Below are 21,196 nucleotides of genomic sequence, written 5' to 3' on the forward strand. Positions count from 1 at the left end.
CTCATTGGCAACATCTATAGGCTCTGGAATGAGAAAATTAAATTTGTCTTTGTTTTACCCCATCTCTTCTGTTTAAACTTGTGGCATATTGGATAGTGAAAACTAATATTTTGCAGAACCAAATCAAAATCTATTTCTTGTTTCTTTAATTTGACAAGATGTTAATTAGACAATAATAACTGCGCACCATCTATTTTGAGGTCATTGTGTGAAATCGGAGGGTTTTGTTTTGGGCTGAGGTATTTTTGCTCCCGAGGAAAAATACAGAGGCCCAAAACAAAACCCGACAATTTCACACAATGACCTCAAAATAGATGGTGCAAAGTTATTATTGTCATTCATTACCGTCGTGTCTAATATTTTGAACAAATCAAAATGGCATTTTATTGTTATTTTATGCCATAAAACGCTGTTAAATATAACCAGTTTTAATCATTGTTGTAACCTACCCTACAAAAAAAAAACCAGGCGAATATAACATTCGCGCCGACAACAAGAGCTACCAATCAGAGAAGCACGACGGCATCAGCGAAGCGTGTGCGTTGCCATATAACGCAGTAGCTTATACACGCACGGCTTCGCAGAAGTCATTGTTGCGGCGTCCGAGTCATTGTGAGTTATTAATGACCTCGCAATTAGTGCGCGGTCAGGCAATCAATTTCTTTTGATTGGATTACAGGCTTCGCGTATATTAATGAGGTTATGAATGGAATTTAATTACTTTTGACAGATACTGCTTGTGAACATCAGAACTGAACTAGATCTGTACTAGTGCTAGTGAAAGCTTAGCATCACTGTGAAGCAATCTGCATGCATTTGATCTTCTTTGATGTAATGCACAACTTTCCAGCAATATGTAATAAATATTGTATTTCCGTCAAAAAGATAAAAGGTCAGAAATGTAAAGAAGAGATGTGTCAGTTCAAGGTTTTTCAAATGTTCCAGAATTAAATGTTTTCTGAATTTGACAGATTTGAGATTTGTTAAATACCAAAATGTTGAAAGATTCCAATTTCGAACATCCATCAAACTGCAAGTTAAAGTGATGATGCAAGAACTGTACTTGCAAGTCATGCTTCTTGAGATAGAGATTAAAGGTTTGAATGTTAATTTTAACCAAGTTTATTCTTGAAAGTTGTAGGGCAGCTATGTATTGGTCTCCTTATTAGGATGTTCAGGGGAGCTGTTGAACATCTTTGTGTATAAAATGGAAGGTGATCTACATACCACTCTCCTGAGGTTGTTTAGGGATTCTGTCAGGGGAGTTAGTCATTAAACATAACTGAGCTACAAGTTGCTATCCTGCAGAAGTGTAACAGCATGTTTAAGAAACTCCAAGAGTTGCTGCTGCTCTGTATAAGCAGAACAAGAAATCTGATCGCATAAAAAAATTGAGCAAATTTGACTAGCTTTTCAAATAAATCTGAGCCACCACAACATAAACATATACACCAGGCACAAAAAGAAACTCGTCAGTTATATTCATCCTTGCTGTTCAATAACTTGATAATTTTGGATTATTCTGAAATATACATTTTGTTAATTGGACTTTTCTTTCTCATTTGACACCCTGTTCGTGAACATTGAGCAAGAATTGACCAAGATATGCGCCTCAAACTCTCAAACCCCAAAATGAAAAGTTGCAATTTTAACGATTCAATTGTGCCTGTTACACTGTGTGCTTTATTGATTGGCCCGTGGTGCTTGTGTGCAATACAACGATGCGTTCCCATTGAAAATCGTTGAAAATGCAACTTTTGATTTTGGGGTTTGAGGCTTTGGAGGCGCATATCTTGGTCAATTCTTGTTAGTTTTTCACGACCAGGGTGTCAAATGAGAAAGCAAAGTTCAATTAACAAAATGTATATTTCAGAATAATCCAAAATTATCAAGTTATTGATCTACAAGCATGCCTCCAAACAAGGTTTTCTTTTGTTTGTTTTTTCGACGAAAGAGACAGAAAAGACGAACACCCTCCAAAACATTTGGAGTTTGAACTACTATATTATTGATTATTATTATTGAGCGCTTCGCTCTAAACGTAGCAGCGCTATATAAATATTTAAAATGTATGTATGTTGATACAGGCGGCTGTACAAACATGCAATATCAACCTATTGTAATGTTTCTACCTTTTGTCTCTTTGGTCAAAAAAAACCTCATTTTGGAGGCTTTATGCTTGTAAATGGAATTCTACAGTATACTTTGAACGTCTTATCTTGAAGTCATCCATTTTCTTCACTTGCAGTGGCAATAATTGTGGTAAAATTAACAATTATTATAAAGCTGTCAAATTCTAGGATGTCTCCTACATAATTAATTATAACAGCCACAAAAACCTTTCTAATGCTGGTTTGTAATTCCTGGGAAATATTAATTATTGTTATGGTTTATATCTGTTTAGCCTGTAATTCATAGTGGTCATAAACTACCATAGTATAAGCTTGTGGTTTATATGACCCTTTCACCCTCATTTTATGAACTTTATTCAAACGGGAAAAGGGGAAGAAACATAATTAATGTTTGTTCAGACTTGTTGATTTCACAGATATAGATGAAATTTCATTTACATTCCGGAAACATTTATTTTTCAATAATGAACTGTGATGAAACTTGATATTGACCAGGACTACCAGTCTGATCATGTGCGGTTTTGAGTTCACATGAATGTAACATGTTGACCTATATCATGTGTATGATATTGAACGTTTTGAAACATGGGGAAGTGAGAAAGAAAAGATGCTTTTGTTTGTTTGTCAAGCAGTGTTACTGAAATAATGGGGTATTCCAGTTGATTTGGACTGATTTGGTTTCTGAATTGTACAATTGCTTGTTGCTTGCAACCTCAGAGTAAATAGTTTTAGTTATTGGTAGGTTTTCCTGAACCACAACAGCTCTCCATATATCCTCCTGTCCTGCATCGCATTTCCCAAGTCAGATGCTTCCAGCCCAGTGCCGTCCTGTTTGAGCACAACTACATCATATGTACAGGACTGTGTACCTCTGGGTTTCTTGCCCCCATGTTTTGGTGCCCAATTGCTCAGTTTGGCAACAGGTTCACTCTTAAACAATGTCCAGCGAAGCAATGTCCTTTCTTCTTTCTTTGATCTTCTCGGAGAATCTTGAAAGATCCCTATACAGCTCTTTGTTAATTATGTGCTGTTTCCAATGGATGTTAAACACTGCCCTGAACATTCATAACAACCATCCAGCTCTTTTGATCATTGTCAAGTCATTGTTCAGGCTTCACTTCCATAAGACACAGACTTCACCGTTGCTCTGAAAATCTGCAGTTAAAATCTGGTAGAGCAGACTTCTAGATCTTGCTGCTCAAGGTTGTTACATGCTCTCCAAGTTGCTGCCTTGTGTTTTGATATTATACTCTGTGTTATAGTGTATCTCAAGTGTCTTGTCCCAAGTTGAGAGTAACGCTATTTTTGATTTTGCAGTACACTTACGCGATTGCATTGCCAGCATATGGACAAATAACCCCTCTGTGCATGTGTATATGCCCTGCGGGATTAGGTTAGTGCACGATTCAAATCTGTCACTGCGAAATCCAACATGACACCACTCTCAACTTGAAACAAGACACACTATAGTCATCCATGCTCAGAACTATTTGAAGACTTTTATTTTACCTCTAACCTGTTGGGCTTAGTTGAAAGACATGAACTTTGTCTTAATTGGTGAACAAGAAGTTTCTAGAATATCCTTCGGTTTGAAATTTTGATCAGGAACTCATCTTTCTAATATTATGGTATATCTGTAAATAATTAGATTGTAAAAAGTCATAAATACATGAGATACATTAATTGAAAGATCCTCAAAACTCATGATGAATGCCAGTTTGGATTCCAACAATGTAGGAAATGATAATTGTACAAAGAGATAACTATGGTTTTATTTTCACCTAACTTGCAATTAATGTAGGCCATAAAAATTACTTGAAGGGTTTGTGGTCACTTCACCCTTTCACCCTCATTTGATCAAATTTATTCAAATGTAACTTAACTTTCTTATATAAATTCTTACCCAGGAAGCAGCTTATTGATTTCACAGATTTCGATGAACATTCATCAACATTTTCGGAAGCATTTATTTTTCCATAATGAAATATGATGAAACTTGATATAGACCAGGACTACCGATTTCAATTGAAGGGGATTTTAAAAGTTCACATAAAAATGGAACATGTTGACCTATTTTATGTTTTGAAACTTAAAGAGATGGAAAACAACATTCTTGTCATTAATGGTTAAAGTTGTTATGGGACTGATCAGTAACTATCAAATGATGTGATTAGTTAGTGATGTTTATGGAGCGTCAGGATTTAACTATGACATTATTGATGTAAAAATCATGTAATTCAGTAAGATACATGTTGTTAATGGACTACTATTAAACCTGTTTTGCAGTGTATACCAAAACAGCCATACTGCCTAAACGGATTGTTGAAGCCTGCCGAAACAACTACGGCAAATTGGTTCATGTTTTTTAAGGCACCTATAATTCCGCAGATTCCAAATGTACTCACTGATGCAGTTTTCAGCTACATTGACGCTGAAGAAACTGGCTCAAAAACCAAGACAGCAAACATTCACATTTCCCCACTCCCCGTTTCGACAGAAAGATTCCTGCCGAATACATCTTGTAGTCTGTATCTTTCAACTCTTAAAATAAACATCACAGCGGCACATTGGAGATTATACGCTAAAAAAGCTACTCCCGAAATTGGCTTGTGGTAAGGGAATTTTGCAAACTGGTGAACCTTATTGCAAGAATGTTTGAGCAAACCAAATGTTCAGTCGTGGTAAATGAAAAGATCACTGATATTGGTTTGAAGTCTTAGTTGGTGTGAGACAGGACTGTCTTTTCTCTCCATGCCTCTTCAATCTATATCTGGAGTTCATCATGAAGGACAACCAAAATCTAGGCTCTGGTGTGCAGATGGATGACATGCGCGTTTTAAACAACATCCGTTATGCAGATGACACCACACTCATGGATATGGATTTTGAGAACCTGCAAAGTAAATAACTTAGTCTTTCTAGGTAGTAGTGTGCCCTCAGCAGAAGAGGATATTAAACATTGCACAAAGTTGGCAGCCTGGGCATTTGGTAGCTTGAAAAATACGATCTAGTCTATCCATGACATCTCCAGATCTCTAAAAGTAAGGATCTACCAGTCGCTCATCTTCCCTATTGCCATCTATGGGTCAGAATCCTGGGTGTTACATGAATCCGATCGCCACAGACTGGATACAAAATCTGCAACAATTCCATCGGAGTCGAACAATACCAAAAGTGGATCATTCTATATTTGGGGTTCTTTATTCTAAGGTCTGTTTTGATGTGTATTTCAGCAGGAGAATCATGATGTACAAGAAACAAGGCCCTTATATGTATAAAACCAAGCTGCACAAACATGGTCAGTGATTTCAGATTTTTGGCTTAACCCTGGACTTTACCTACATGGATCCAGGGTCTCAATGCATGTGACTACCTGGAAAAAGTCTAGAATTTCAAATATGTTAAGTGACATGAATTTATAAAGGAATTGCCTGTCAACAGCTATCCATCTCTATTTTTAACATATTTCAGAAGAATACCCCCTTTTATCAGTGAGTAAGTTTTATAATAGCTTGTAACATTTTTAACCAAAGTTTGTTATTTTTGGCTGTTCTCATGGTAACATCAGCCAGATACTTGATCTTATCTGTTGAGATCTCATCAGGAGTTAGGTAAAAAGGAGATTTAGCTAATCATTTTTAATCATTTCAGTGACCAGTCAAGATAAAACTAACATGGTGTTTTACAACAATTCCCTGGAGGTATATTTTGGTTTTACTTTCATCAGTAAGATCTGACCAGAAGTTGTCCCAATCTGATAACAGCTTCCATAATGGGCTATTCCAGTTGAAATCCATACACCCCCTGGAAGACAGGACCTTAGTCTTCCTTACAGGGGGGTGTATTTCAAATAAGTCGCCCATTCAGGTAACGCTATATGAAATTCACACTCCCTATGTGGAAGATTAAGATTTGAACCCTTATGGGGGTGTATGGATTTCAACTGGAATAGCCTCATATTCTCATCCACCGTTGCAAGTGTCTGTAAGTCAAGTGCTTAGACATTCAAAGTGATGGGGTGTAGGACAGGGATTCAAATCTAAGAGTGTAGGACAGGGATTCAAATCTTTGAAGGGTGTTGCGGTGAGAGATGGTGCTAAATAAGGATGCATTGGGTGAAAAGCCCTGAAAATGGGGTCATAAGGTGAAAACCCCTAAAGATGGGTATCATTCAGTGAGACCTGGACAATTTTGGCTCCATAACATCAGTGTGTAAATACAAAAATTGTCTAAAAGGGAGTCTTAAATTGAAGGAAACATTGACAATTTTGGAAAAAAATTTAAAATTCTGGTCATTTTAGAGAAAACAAAATGGTCATTTGGGAAGAGCTTATATCTAAAATCCATTCAGAACTATTTTAAAAGCGGGTCATTGGGTGCCAGCAAAACAAAGAATGGGATCATTGAGAGAGAGGGAGTTGATAAATGGGGGTCAATGTGGCTGCACATCTCTGTCACCCATTTTCAGTGAGTGTCCCACAGATCTTAGAATAAAATGTTTCCACCATAAAAAAGACTGGGGCTGGGTTTTAGGAGTGTTATGATTGTTTAAAAACTTCTTTAATATGTGACACGATCTGGTCCATGGAGGCCAGAGGCGGCAAATATGAAACTGAGCTAAACATATAAATATGTAGTTAAAAACAATAAAATACATAAGAAAATATACATCAAAAAACTTCATAGCTTTAGAACCCCCATGGATCAGATTGTGTCACATATTGATGGGTTAAACGTACTTATTCCTGTGGTGTTGAGAATATAGTAGCACATAAGAATAAATGCTGTGCAAACTGGATACCTCTCCTGGGATGTGCAGTATTCCTGCTTGCTCACATCCTGAAATATGTGGCATGTTGTGTGAACTTGAGTAGGCAAGGGGGAAAATGAAACTTTACTGATTGACGAAGACGATGAGAAGTTACCCTCGGTGTCTGATCCTAATGCAGCTGTCATTTGTAAGACGCACCTATTGACCCCCGGGAAAGGTGCGTCATGGGTGCGTCATGTACCGCCATATTGATGACGCATAGTACCGTCATGGAAGCAAAAGGTCCGTCACAATTTGACCAATATGTGCGTCATGGTCAGTCAATGTGCCATGAGTGCGTCAGAAGGTGCGTCAGAAAAATGGCTACACGGTACACATATCTCCAGACTTGCCCAAGTTCCAAAAATCTTTTCTCTTAATACGGCAAAGATTTGTCATGACACGTTGAAACTACCTTAAAAGCTATATTCTGATTTAAATGTTCATAATGTGCTGAAATAATAATTCTACGGCCGATCTACTACACGCATTTTTCCGTGTCTCGATGGTTTTGTTTACACGGAGCGTCCATGTTGGCCCACAGTAAAAGCTATCGCAGGCAGCTTTTCACTAACATGCATATTTCAAATGGCTTTTTCTATAGCTGCTGCATATTGGATAGGGCTGAGAAGCTGATAGATCGCAGACCCTGATAGATCGATAGATGATTTCTATCCTCGTTCAAAACAATTCCGTCTATGGGTCGCAAAGTTATGATTTTTGAGACCCAAATCTTACTTAAATATTTGTGTAAATATTTATGAACTTTGGTTTTTATATTCTACGATACCTTTACTATTTTTTTGTAATTTATATTGATGAATTAAGTATACTCTCATTTTGAGTTACGGAAACATTTTCGATGAATTGATCGGAGAAGAAAATGGTGCCCGTATGCGGAAGTGAATGCATCCATGCATCCTTTGTGTAAATGGTACGGTCTTTTGCATACATCATTTATGAGATCGCATATGAATGAAAGATGGCCTATTCCACTGAAGCATGGGGTGACAGGGGCGATAGAAATATAAATTGTTGCTCGAAAAGCAATTCCTGTGTACAAGAACGATATTTATGTGCGTCATTGGGTGAGTCATTTCAAGAAATGGTGCGTCACAACTTCAATTCATATGTGGGTCAATACTGTTAAATGGTGAGTCACTTATAATGACTGAGGGTGCGTCATGGTACACAAATGTACGACGCACATGGGGACAATGACGCACCATTCCCGGGGGTCAATAGGTGCGTCTTGCAAGTGACAGCTGCATAACACTCGCAAACAGGTCCGTACGCAGGATTTTTTGGGAGTGCGGATTTTGAAGAAGTGGATCTTTTTCCAGAGGGGCAATTATGTGAAAAGTGGACCTTTACAAATTTGGACCTTTTTTGACCAAAAAACATAAAAAACTGGGATTTTTTGGGATTTTTTTATACTTTTGGGAGTTTTTGAGGCAAGATATACGAGTCGGGATCCAAGTGTCTCCTTAGGGTATCAAAACAGGGGGAAAGGGTGCCTTTATCACACAGATGTTACCGGTACTTGAAAAGGGCACCACTATGCCGACAAAAATCATTTGACTGATTGCTACTGCGGTGGTTTTAGGCATGTTCATCACGACTTGCTTAGGGTAGCAAAATGCCAGCTAAGTACTTATTTTGGGTCCATTTTACACTAATGAAAAAATGCTTGCTTTGGATAATTTTTGAAAGGTGATATACAACTTGAAATACAAGTGCTCCACCAGCTAAAATTTGACCAAAAGAAAAAACCCACAATGCTGACAAAATGTGAAACCCCATTCAATTATTACATGTTGCTTTCAGTGTCTATATATATGGATATATATTGGACTGAAATGTCAAATTTTATCCTTAAGATAGGTCACTTTGGGTCTTATCATTTGCACTGATAATCCCAGTCAAAATTGTTGGAACGCTTGGGTGATTCAAATGTGCTCCCATTTCCCATGTTCAATGTTACAACATATTGATTTGGTTGTGTCCACTAGAGACACTTAACATTGATTGGTGCGGAAGGGGAGGATTGGAGTAAGGTTTGAAAAGGTTCATACCTCATACCAAAGGAGCGCAATTGTAACAGATATACCGTTTAAACAGTCCCAAGTGTTTCAACTACTTTTAACTGGGCTTGTAGTATGTTGATACACCAGTACTTCTTACCAAACTCCAGAAATCTCATTTTTGATGATTTTCAGATTTTCTGATAAAACAAAACACTGGTAAACTAGTACCTTTAACAAAGCATGATACGTGAAAGTATGGTATGGTAGTACCTTTTAATTTGGTGTGGAAATTCATCTTTTCCAGTTTGTGATATGGCACAGTTTTGTCATAACCCTAGGATTGCCTCTGTGGAAATTGGCAATTGAGTCTGATATCATTCAGATTGCTAATATAGTACTTCCAATGGCTATTACTGTACTAGAGGAAATTTTCACGCTGCATTTATTTTTCACACTATTTCGTGTTACAAGCAGCTACCATGAAAGTAACAAGCCGTGTATATGTGTGACCCAATTTGATCCCCTCAGGCTGAAGCCTAGTATTAGTTCAGTAGTTCTTAAGATAGTTCTTGATATTTTGAGAATATATCTCAACACTTTTTTATGTTTGAAGCATGCTAGCACGTAGGCTAGGCCTATTAATTGAGTGTACTGGATAGCATGATTACAGTAGATAGAATGTGCATTCAGCGAACCACAAATTCTTGTTAAGGTTCAACATTCATACAATCATCACCGATTTGCGGGGGTCATTGGGGGAAAAGAGAATTTCAGGGGGTCCAAAAATAATGGAATTTTTGCGAAATTTACGCCAAAATGGTAATTTTTTTCATTTTAATTATGTTTCCACTGGAGGTATTATGTTTCCTGGTTGTCCATCCGTCCATCATTCCCTTTGTCCATCCATCTGTCCGAGCTTCCTAGTGCAATTTCTTGGAACTGTAAGGTGTAGAGTGATGTGATATGGTGGAGGGGTTAGTGGCAATTAGCGGTCTTCAAATTCCTGCAGGTTTTCATCGCAAAATGTGGTAATTTGCATAAATTTACATAAATATCATTCTGTCCAATTTAGTAGCTCATTTATATTAAGGTTAGCCGAGAGTTTTTCATGCGCTTGATTTCAGAGGGCGTAAGTTCATAACAGAAACAGCCATGCAGAAAATGAACAAGCGTGCATCGGGACGTAGGCCTACTTACAATAGAATATCGATCCACGGTCAAGACATGAAAACGCTATGAAACTTGGCTTAGCTCGTGCCCGGAGCTCGGATGCGGGGGTAGCACAAGCCGTTTTGCAATTTTCACAAGGATTTTATAAATTTTAAAATTGATTGGAGGCATTTTGAATTTATAGCCTTGATATCTTTGATGAAATCAATGCTGCTATTCCCCTGATTACAATGTAAGGGTAGGCAACAACAACAATATCAAAAAGCAATTATTTGTAAAATCGAATTTGGGATGAAAATCAACAAGACAGACTTAGCAGGCCTACAAATTTCTGAATTATATAAAGTGAAAAACAATCAATCACGATTCACTGCACTCAGCGAATCAATCAAATAAAACTAAAAAGAAAGGAGCAAGAAAGAATAAAGAAATAGTGAAAAAGAGAAAGAAAAGAGAGAAAGAAAATGAGCGAAAAAGAAAGAAAGAAAGAAATGAAAAAAAAGAAATGAAAAAGAAAGGGAGAAAGAAAAGAGGAAAGAAAGGAAGTAAAAATGAGAAAAGAAAAAAAAAGAAAATTCAGCCACACGGAGACTCGAACCCACAAAAATAGTTCATATTAGATTCACAGTCCAACGCTCTATCCACTGGGCCATAGCTCAGCTCACGCAATTGACTGTTCTCAAAGCGGATGATATTACTGTAATTGGATGCAATTACATATGATTACAATCGCGTCCGCATTATGGCTCTTAGAATAAACACGCATGTCGGCGCTGAAATTTTGAACGAACTGATGGAGGAAAACCTCGTTTTTGCAAAACTAGCTTCAATTTGGAGTGAAAATCAAATGGAATAGCAATTGGCAGAATGTTGAGAAATAATGTAGGTATTCAGATGTCTAAATTAACGTCTAAGTAATCAAGATATCGATAATTTCACAAACCAGCTTTTTCTCAAGCAAATTCTCCAAAATTTTCCCCAAAACGGGCTTTTAAAATTTAATCGGTACTGGATTTGGTTCTTCCCCATGGCAACATTATTTCTTTGATCGATTTGTAATACAATACGAAAAAGAAGAAAACAATCGCTCGGTGTGGATTTATACGGAGCGCACAAAAAAAAAAAAAAAAACCTCATGGAACGTGTTTTTGATCTTGTGTACATGGTGGGTAAAAATGCTTTAAACGAAGGATTTTCAAATTTATTCTAATAATTTGTATATAACACACACAAAAATGTTAAGCTACATCCAATGCACCAACATTTCACTCGCTGCGATATTTGATTACTGAGAAAACTCTGTTTTAGAGAACAATTTTATACGTCTTTTATACGTTTTTTATACGTCTCTTTGTGTAACCTTAAATGAATTTTTTGTTTTTTAATTTTTTAGTGGGTGAAAAGTGGAGGCATTGTGGCTGATGCTTTTGCGTCGATAACTGTGCAACCCAAGAACTGCGCAAACCTGAGAACCGCAAAATTCTATTTTTTTTATGGGGGAAATCTCTGACTGAGGGCTTCCCCCTTTACACAATCCCCGGTGCCACTGCCACTTGTCTCCATTATGCTTCACCTTTGTCATGCTGGATGCCCAAGCAAGGAATTAATTACCCCTTCACCTCTGAAAAATTAAATAATGATCTAAAAATACTTGATCAACCTCTTGAGTAATTACTGGAAACATGATCAAAAATAACTTAACAATAACTAGCTCACAAACATTGTCTTGTGCTTGAAATGATGTCACCCAATCATACTGTAATATTAATAGCATGGTTACGTTGTACCTTGGTAAAATATTAAATTAAGAGGGCATTGCGAGTTCTCATTGTTTGGCAGGATTTGAAAACAGGTTTTGATAAGGCCTTAAATAGTTTGACTCAAAACTTGAGTATGCATTAAAATATTGTGAGCAATGCTTCCCCCGTCTTTTTTGGTGGTTTCTTTCTTTAGGTCAATTTTTTTGTAGCTATGTTTTTGTGGCACTATATATTCTCAACAGACATTTTTCTGGTAAACTTCCCCCAATAAGCCTCCCATTCTATGATAACTTGAAAGTTCATATAATATATTTAGGCATATATCAGCCTTGCGTGTAACTTTGCTTCGCCTCAAGTTCGGTGACATTGGTGCACATTTCGATGTTCACAGTAGTGCACTATAGAGTTATTGCTCTGAGCATAAACGTCCAGTCTGTACAAGGGCGGCTTGTACCCGGAGTTTGCAGGCATGTGTGGGGCACAACCGAGAAATAGCATTGACGTCAGTCACTACCGAACTTGAGGTGAACCAAAGAATAATCAGATAATGTTCCTTTAAGTATAACCCATGGTTAGTTTTTGATGTTTCTTTTTTGAGGTTTGTGGTTAGGAAAAAGTTGTCATAGCCAATGATAATTGCTTGTTTTGCCTGTCAGCAGTAATTTGAGGTAAATCAGGCTTAATTTCTATCAAGATGATTATCATGTGTAGCTAAGTGATGACTATGTGAGGTAACATTATTTTAACCTGTGGTTTAATTATGAGGCTATGTGAAAGCTATATGCAGTGTGAACCTAATGCAGGGGGCTATTCCATTTGAAATCCATACTCCCCTGTTGGTTCTGAGTGGCAAATTGAATCATGTCATAGATACCGGTACCTCATTCGCTATGTAGCATCGCATTACCAAGATGTAAAATGGTTCTTTTTGCGCGATATTCAGCATGAGTGTGTCAGCCAGTCATTGCCAATGCAAAAGGACCTTGCTGAGATATGTAATTAGTCCTAAATGTTTATTGCACGATGCTGCTGCTGCTGTGATAGACGGCATGCAGAAACCAATGAAATTCAGTGCCAACAAACTAAGCTAAACCTTTTTTTTTGAATATCTTTAATGTGAAAAACAGAGAATCCCAGTGAAGGGTTTGAAGCAATGTATGTCTCATGTTGTGGGATCATAGCAAGTAGGTGATGAACTTAAATTGAGCCTTACAGAAGTGGAAATTCACTTTTCCTCAACAATTACCTTATTGGCAGACAGACAAGTGGAGCAGTATACCAACCTGGCTCTTAACAAGCAACATTTGATTTAAATGCAATGAAACGATAGTTTGGTTCACCTCAAGTTTAGCAGTCCAGTTAGCTTAATTTGTATGGCTAGACTCGGGTGTGTTCTTGATGGTACAAGTTTGAGCCCTTCTGTGTCTTTCTTCCTCATTGAATTTTTGACATACGTGGTAGCCAGAAGTCTTGGAACAGTTTTGATATAATGTAAATAAGCCCCCACTCCCCCCGATCAATGTTGAATCCTACTATATCCTACTATATGGTCATGTGAACCTGGTGGGGAAGGGGGAGGGTTGGGTGTGTTAGGAAAAGGTTTAGGCTTGACACCAAAGAAACCTCCATTTCATCGTGTTAAAAATAGCTGAAATAAGGCCATACTATAGTGCACGTTTTCCCTGTGGCCCAACACATTTTGACGTTGATTGTAGCTTGAATTCCCCATGGCAAGAAACTTACTGCTAATTCGTCGGCTGTATTCAATAGTGGCGAATCGCAACCACGAACAAACAACTTTTCGAGAAAATCAAGGTTTGTAGAAATGCCGATATAAAATCGGGGGTGTCGATTTCAAATGGAGCCCCCCCCCCCCCCCACCATTCAGGTAACCCAAATTCACACTCCTTGTGTGGAAAATTAAAGTCATGTAATACAGTTTGTCCACTCTAAAGTACAAAGTGACAACGCGCGCATATACAGCGCGTTGACGGTGCATAGTGCTGCGTCTCTGCTGCAGGTATGCGTGCCTTCAAAGTCGGCACAATGTGTGCGTCCGCGTCAGCACTTAGTACTTCAGAGTAGACTGACTGTAGGGGGTGTGTAGATTTCAACTAGAACAAACCATTCAAATGCACTAGATACAAGACTGCCTTTTAATAGGACTTTTGAAAACTTTTTTCAAAACAAACAAACACATTAAAACATGAAGCGACAACAAACAAACCCATGAAATGTTGTGATTTGATTGACTTGACACTGCCGAATTCAGCTGCTATATGAACTGTCCTGGTTCTTGACTACATCCTAATTCAGGTCAAGCCATGACTTCAGTAGAAATATGTCATTGTGCTGTTAAATGAGGTGCAAATGTTAAGTTGTCTTCGCAGTGTTGCCAATATTTTCCAGTACTATACTTTGTTCGGAATACAATTGGCAAAGACTCATAACATCTGATATAGAATCATTAGAATGGCATGCACTCGTTTGGGTGCAGCACCTGTTAGTTGCGCTTTGGGTATAAATGTGTGATTGGTGTGGGGCTTATGTGAATTTCTGCAAGCGTTGAGTTGGGACATTATTGAGAAGTAATTCATTGGTAGAGCACCAGCGCAGTCACCTTCGGAGCCTTATTTCACCCTTATACAGATGAGCACTCCATTATAATGCCTATTTGAAGGTGTCTTGGGAAGTATTTCTTGAACTGCATATCTCCTTGTCTTGAGTAGGCATCAATCAATTCTCTGAGGTCTCTGGGCTTACGACCAGACTTTGGTGGGTTAAACCGGTTTTAAGGGCCCAACCGTCCTGCTCCCTCAGATGACAAAATTGGAAAAATCACCTTGTTGCAGTCTAACTAAGAAACGAACAAAATCAGCTTCTTAAGTGCCACACCGTTGCAATGGTCCACCTGTTGGCTGTTATGAGTGACTCTTAAGTATCTCAATTAAAAGCTTGAAAACGGGAATGTTTCAATGAGTACTGTTTTACATTGATTCAGCATAAAAGTCATCTAATTGAGAAGGCGGACACTCAAATGTGGAATAAAGTGCTCAAGCAATTAATTGTCATAACATATTTTGCAAATGCATGTCAGAACTTGAGAGACTCTAAATCTTTAAAATTGACAAAATACAGGCTCTGTCTTCTGAAATTTCCAGGGGTGTTACGAATCACACTCCTCAAGACACTCTTGTAGATGCTTAGGAGTTGTAAAAGAAATCAACAATGGTAGGTAACAATTAACAATTTAAATTAGTAAAGAAAGAAAAGTGGACACAAAATTTTAAAAGGAACCACAAAATTGTCATTGGTCCAATTTGGTTGGGCCCTCACTCAGTTGTCCCTAACCAATTTTAGCAGGCAATTATCTTGGGGGCCCATCTATTTTGACTCCTGAGCCTAGGCAGAAATGGTACACACAAATCCAATGGATCTTTGGAGTTTTGTGGTTATTTATTTTTCATTTTATAAATCAACCAGGATTTTGATTCTGGTCTCTCTGAATCCATGAAAAAAATAAAAATAAAAAATAAAAAAACAAGGTGCAGCAAATGCTCTTCTAAGTAGCCCAGTTGGGCAACTAAAAGGGCATCAGTGATTTAGGTGTTATATAGGAAGGAGTTGTGAATTGTTGTTGTGGTAATTTCACGCTGCAAGGTGCAGGTGAGGAAATGAAACTTCTTATGGAAATCAAACTGATTTATTTGACAGTTGAGACTATTCAGGCTGAAGCTATGATAATTGTGTAATATTCTTAAACGGCTATAATCTTGGCAATTCGAGTAGCTTAACTTTGTGTCCCAGTTGTGTTCTACAAGACAAAAAAGAATGGTTTGGAACTACTCGATCTGTTGTCACAGTGATATTACGATATAATGATCGCATCACATGAAGACACATGTAGGTACATACACATTACGCAGTAGTGATCATGTGGTGTTGTATCCGAGTCGTGTTCTATAAGACAAGAACAGTTTGCCAGGAACTACTCCACCTGTTGTCACAGTGGTATTTCGATGTGATGATCGCATCACATGGAGACATGTGCAGGAACACACATGTTAAAAACTCAAATGCCAAAACAGGTGTATAACTAGAGTCAATAGATTCTGAGTACAAGCCGCCGGCAGTAAATATAACGTTAATGGGTCAATTTTGACCAATTTCAAAATTTGACCTTCGACCCCTAAACTTTGACCGTCACCATTGACTTTTTGTTTTGTGTCACTAAGGTCTATCATATGCAGCACTCGATCAGATTTGCCATACCTCGGTGTTTGAAATTTTACACATTTTGACCTTTTGACCCCAAGTACAAAGAGGGCACCATTGACTTTTTGTTTTGTCTCACTAAGGTCTATCATATGCAGCACTCAGATTTGCCATACCTTGTTGTTTCAAATTTTACACATTTTGACCTTTTGACCCCAAAGTAAGTATTGTATAAAGAGGTCACCATTGACTTTTTGTTTTGTCTCACTAAGGTCTATCATATGCAGCACTCAGATTTGCCATACCTCGTTGTTTCAAATTATACACATTTTGACCTTTTGACCCCAAAGTAAACATTGAACAAGGAGGTCACCATTGACTTTTTGTTTTGTCTCACTAAGGTCTATCATATGCAGCACTATGACTTGACATATCTTGTTGTTCAAATTTAGTTTGTATTGCATACAGGGTCAAAGGTCAAGCAATGGTCAAGCTGTGAACACCCTGAATACCCATGCCAGTACTGACTAACATGCATTAATAAGAGCTTCAGCACATTTTGTTTGTAGAAGAAGAGGCTGGTTGCCAGAAAGAAAGAAAGAAAGAATTGGCGTAAGACAGAACAAGCCGACTTTGTCGTCGGCTTGTAACTATTATCTGATATAACATAAAGTTCTCACCTTTTAGTAAAATTAAATTCATGCTGTATACGACATGGTCTCAGATTTGAAGCAGGTTTCACTGCCAAAGTGTGTAAAAATTCACCCCAGAGTGAAAATAGCTATGTTTAATTTCTAAGGTGTCTTTTCTAGGGTAAAATTGTTTGTAGAACATGATTTTTTTGTCAAAAGCAGCGTGCATCGTACATCGTTTTGCTACAAAATGTTGATTTGTGGCGATTTTGCCCGAAAAACGCACTTTTGGGTGACAAAAATTTTCACATGCCAACTTTGTATACTCATAGAGTCTACAATATACATAGATATGGCCCTTTAAAATGTTAACATATCAGCTGAGGGTACTATTTGATGGATTCAGGTATTTGTTTTGTGATTGACTTAATCATTTTGCGCCAGAATCATTCAAATATGACATGCCTCGTGACAATTGACATGCCAAAATAAGCCGTTTTCGGCAAAAAAATTGATTTGAAAAATCATAACTTTTGATAGGAAGGTGCTACAGTGATGGTTGACCTACCAGTCTATGCAGTATTGCATGGGCTTTCATTTGATACCTAACTTTGTTCATTTTAACTAAGGGAAAGACTTGCAAAATGTAAAAATGTTTCCCCTACCCCTTAAAATTTTGATGTGTGTAAAAATTCCGCCATTTATAAAAATCGGGATTACAAGAAAACTACAAGAGCTATAGGCTTGAAAAACTAATCAGTTATGCACAGTATAAGTTCCTACTTGGGTATAACATTAATATCTTTCCATTCCTTCTCAATTTTCTTTTCTAATTTTTTTATCAATTTGTGACATCTGTAAATTACGTAAAATTTGGCATTTAAAAAAAAAAAAAAAAAAAAATATGAGGGTGACATGTTTAAAAAACTAATCAGTTATTCCCATGATACAGTACTACAGGGATATAGTACCAAACTTGTGCTAAAATGCATATTTTTGAGTTCTAATTTTTTATCAAATTGATTTCGCCACCCCATTTTTGAGCAAAATCGGGAACAATTAGTACCTGTAATATTGCGCAATCATGTGACCTATATTCAATGTTTGTGCACCAATCAGATGTCAGACTTGCTCTACAACATGATGTGAGCCTTGCAGAGCCTTTATAAGTGTGCCAATAGAGTTCAAATATGTTGTGATGATGTTGTCACTTATGGATCTCATATTTTTATTTCCGTCAAAAGCATATGCCTCTACTGTAATGCTCATATCAGGAAAACAATGACAGATTTTGCATTTCTGACTTCAGAAAAACTAATCAGTTATTCCCATGATACAGTACTACAGGGATATAGTATCAAACTTATGCTAAAATGCATATTTTTTGAGTTCCAATTTTTTTATCTTATTGACTCGCCACCCCATTTTTGAGAAAAATCGGGAACAATTAGTACCTGTAATATTGCACAATCGTGACCTATATTCAATGTGTGTGCACCAATCAGATGTCAGACTTGCACTACAACATGATGTGAGCCTTGCAGAGCCTTTATAAGTGTGCCAATAGAGTTCAAATATGTTGTGATGATGTTGTCACTTATGGATCTCATATTTTTATTTCCGTCATAAGCATATGCCTCTACTGTAATGCTCATATCAGGAAAACAATGACAGATTGTGCATTTCTGACTTCAGAAATGAATTCTGCACAAAATTTCAGTCTAGAAAACATATTTAAAACAATATTTTTTGAAACTTTATATTTTGCCATTTTTGGCAGTCAAACCTGCTTCAAATCTGAAACCGTGTCATATAAAGTCTGCACAAAAAGTAACTCGGCTGTTATAAATACGCCTATAGCTTCAGAACTAATAATTGTTTTCACAATATTTCAACATAGAAAGAAGGGTAATTTATTTACGTGTATTTTGGTACCTCATTTGTCAAATGTTGCTTAATATTAACAACACAGTAGTGCTTTTAAAGAAAATCACCCGAATTTAAAAGTTGCAATTTACACCGATCAATGGTTATTACGCAGCATTGTGGCACGTAAAACCATCTTCGCGCTGACTTCAAATCAATACAAATAACTACAACTTTTAAATTCGGGCATTTTTCTTTCAAAACACTGCTGTGTTGTTAACATTGTGAAAACAATTCTCAGTTCTGAAGCTATAGGCTTCATAAGATTTTGAAATATCCTCCACAGGGGAGTATGAATTGGAAGATTCAAGTAGAAATCTTTCTCAGAGGGTGTATGAAATTCAAATGGGGTTGCCTAATGTGTTCATTTCATTTCATACTCCCCCTGTAGCAGGTATTTCCAAAATATTCAACAGGGGAGTATGGATTTTAAATGGAATTGCCCATTGAGATCAGCTAATGACACTACTTTATACCTCTTTATCCCAATGTCCAGCAGTGTAGGGGGTTGTCATCATTTCAGAGTAGCTGCTACATAGGAATGTTGAACACTCTCTACATATATGAAGATCAGGATACTTACTATGAGGAACTATCAGGAGTTCTCTTTCAATCATCATCTTCAAAAATTGCCTCAAGACTTATTTATTCTTAATTTGTGCTTTGTTGTATGAGTTACGAGTTATGAGTTTGATACACCCCCGCCCTGGATACTGCTTTGCAAATACCATTACCACTAATAATTTTGCATTTTGGTTTTCAGGTCACAACCTTGTTCTTTACCAATGCAAATGAACAACCATGCATTCATATTTGTTTTTCTTATTGTCTCCCTTTTGCAGTGTATCCTGCAAGCACTATGGACAATGTTGTGATAGTATCAATGAAGAATCTAGTAACAAACTGAAAGAGTTGCTGAGGGAATACTTCCGAGCAGAGAATGCAGGCCTCAATAACCACGGTGACGTAGCCTGGTTCACACCAGATACAAGACAGGTAGGTGTCTACATTTTGCCTTTCAAAAAATCAAACTGGCTTATGACTATTTTGTTCAGTACTGACATGTGTGTGTATTTCGCTCGCCACAGTATCAAATCGCGCGCGTAAAAATGTTCAACGTACGGAGTGTAAACACACACGTACAGAAGTGATTGGTCAGTATGCATGCGGCGCAACTGCGAAAAAGCATTAACGTCACTTCCAAACTTGACGTGAACCAAATTATAACGATCAATTTTAGCAGCGACAAATATGTATGATAGTTGCTCTCATGAACTGTTGTTACATAGGATATATGTGGATGCGGAAGTCATTGTACACTATATCCATCGCTATGTCACATGTGGAGATCATTGATGGATATATAAACCTCTACATGAATGTGCCTGTATTATCTAACAACCAATTTGATTGGGAGGCACATAGTGTAAGACGCTGATGTTATGAGTCGACAACCATATTCAGTTGTAGAACAAAAAATTAAGCATGGTGTACAAAAGCATCCAAGTTTAAGAGCATGTCCTTTAAATGACACTGTGGCCTCCTCATACATATGCATGTGGAACACTAAAATTTATAATTATATCTTGCGATGTGCAGTTATAGACCATATGTTTCATCTTTTTTAATGTATATAATTTTTTGCAGAAACCGGAAGCACAAGAGGGACAAGTCCGTGCAGATGTAAGACAGTTTGTCGGCCTCCACACAGACAGGACGTTCACAGGACGAGCTGTTGCACGTATCTTTCACGGCATCGCCAGCCCATGTTATCCGGCTCAGGTTTGGGGTAGGGATCGTAGGTTTTGGAGACGACACTTGGACTATGATTTTAGTAAATTGGTGAAGATTGCAACAGAAGAAGTGTTGCGAATGAGATGACGATGATGTTACAAAGTTGCTTGCTCCAACATCATAACCAATTTCACCATGAAAAATACTTGTTTGGTTAGGGCTCCCCGAACGCCATAGCTCAGACCCACCGACCCAAAATATTTTGAGGTTGTTGGGAGGGAAAAAGGTTGGTAAAGATTCTATTTATTAATATTTCATACATTCCATGCATATAAAACTGCAATATCTCAGTGAAATTGACCTGGGCATCGATCTTATATTGCCTGCAGGTCGCGGCCATTTTCCTTGAAGTAACTTCAAGCATTCAATTGTGTGATTTTTGTCAATTGATTTCGCATTAAAGGTGCCCCAGATAGTGATGGGATGGCAAAGTGATGGATGGCAAAGTACATAAAATGCAATGTGTTTTCGACCCACTGACCATACTTTTCGAGCAACAGAGAGCTCTTACCAAACAATTAATTTTCCACTATTAATTATGAGTGAAAATGTTGATTATTTCTTCCTCTTTGATGATTGGCATATTTATTTATTATTTATTTACAGTACTTGTTTTAGCACTGTAACAGGCAGCTCAAAGTGCCATAGTTTATAGTATCAAAATATTTATTGACAGCAACTCTTACAAGTATATCAGGTTTTAATGGTAGAAAAAAGTCTACATTTTCTG

General features: G+C 37.4%; 1 protein-coding gene across 1 annotated transcript in view; it reads left to right on the forward strand.

Annotated features, from left to right (window-relative positions):
* LOC140136110 (ATP-dependent DNA helicase Q4-like) overlaps positions 1 to 20,631 on the forward strand; it is a 55,520-nt gene extending 34,889 nt beyond the window's left edge. Inside the window, exons 14-15 of the mRNA XM_072157816.1 lie at positions 19,515 to 19,668; positions 20,320 to 20,631. Coding sequence (XP_072013917.1) covers positions 19,515 to 19,668; positions 20,320 to 20,553 — 388 coding nt within the window. The 3' untranslated portion in view covers positions 20,554 to 20,631. The remainder of the gene's footprint in view (positions 1 to 19,514; positions 19,669 to 20,319) is intronic.
* Positions 20,632 to 21,196: the final 565 nt, after the last annotated feature.

Source organism: Amphiura filiformis, chromosome 16 (genome assembly GCF_039555335.1).
Source record: "Amphiura filiformis chromosome 16, Afil_fr2py, whole genome shotgun sequence".
Classification (NCBI taxonomy): Eukaryota; Metazoa; Echinodermata; class Ophiuroidea; order Amphilepidida; family Amphiuridae; genus Amphiura; species Amphiura filiformis.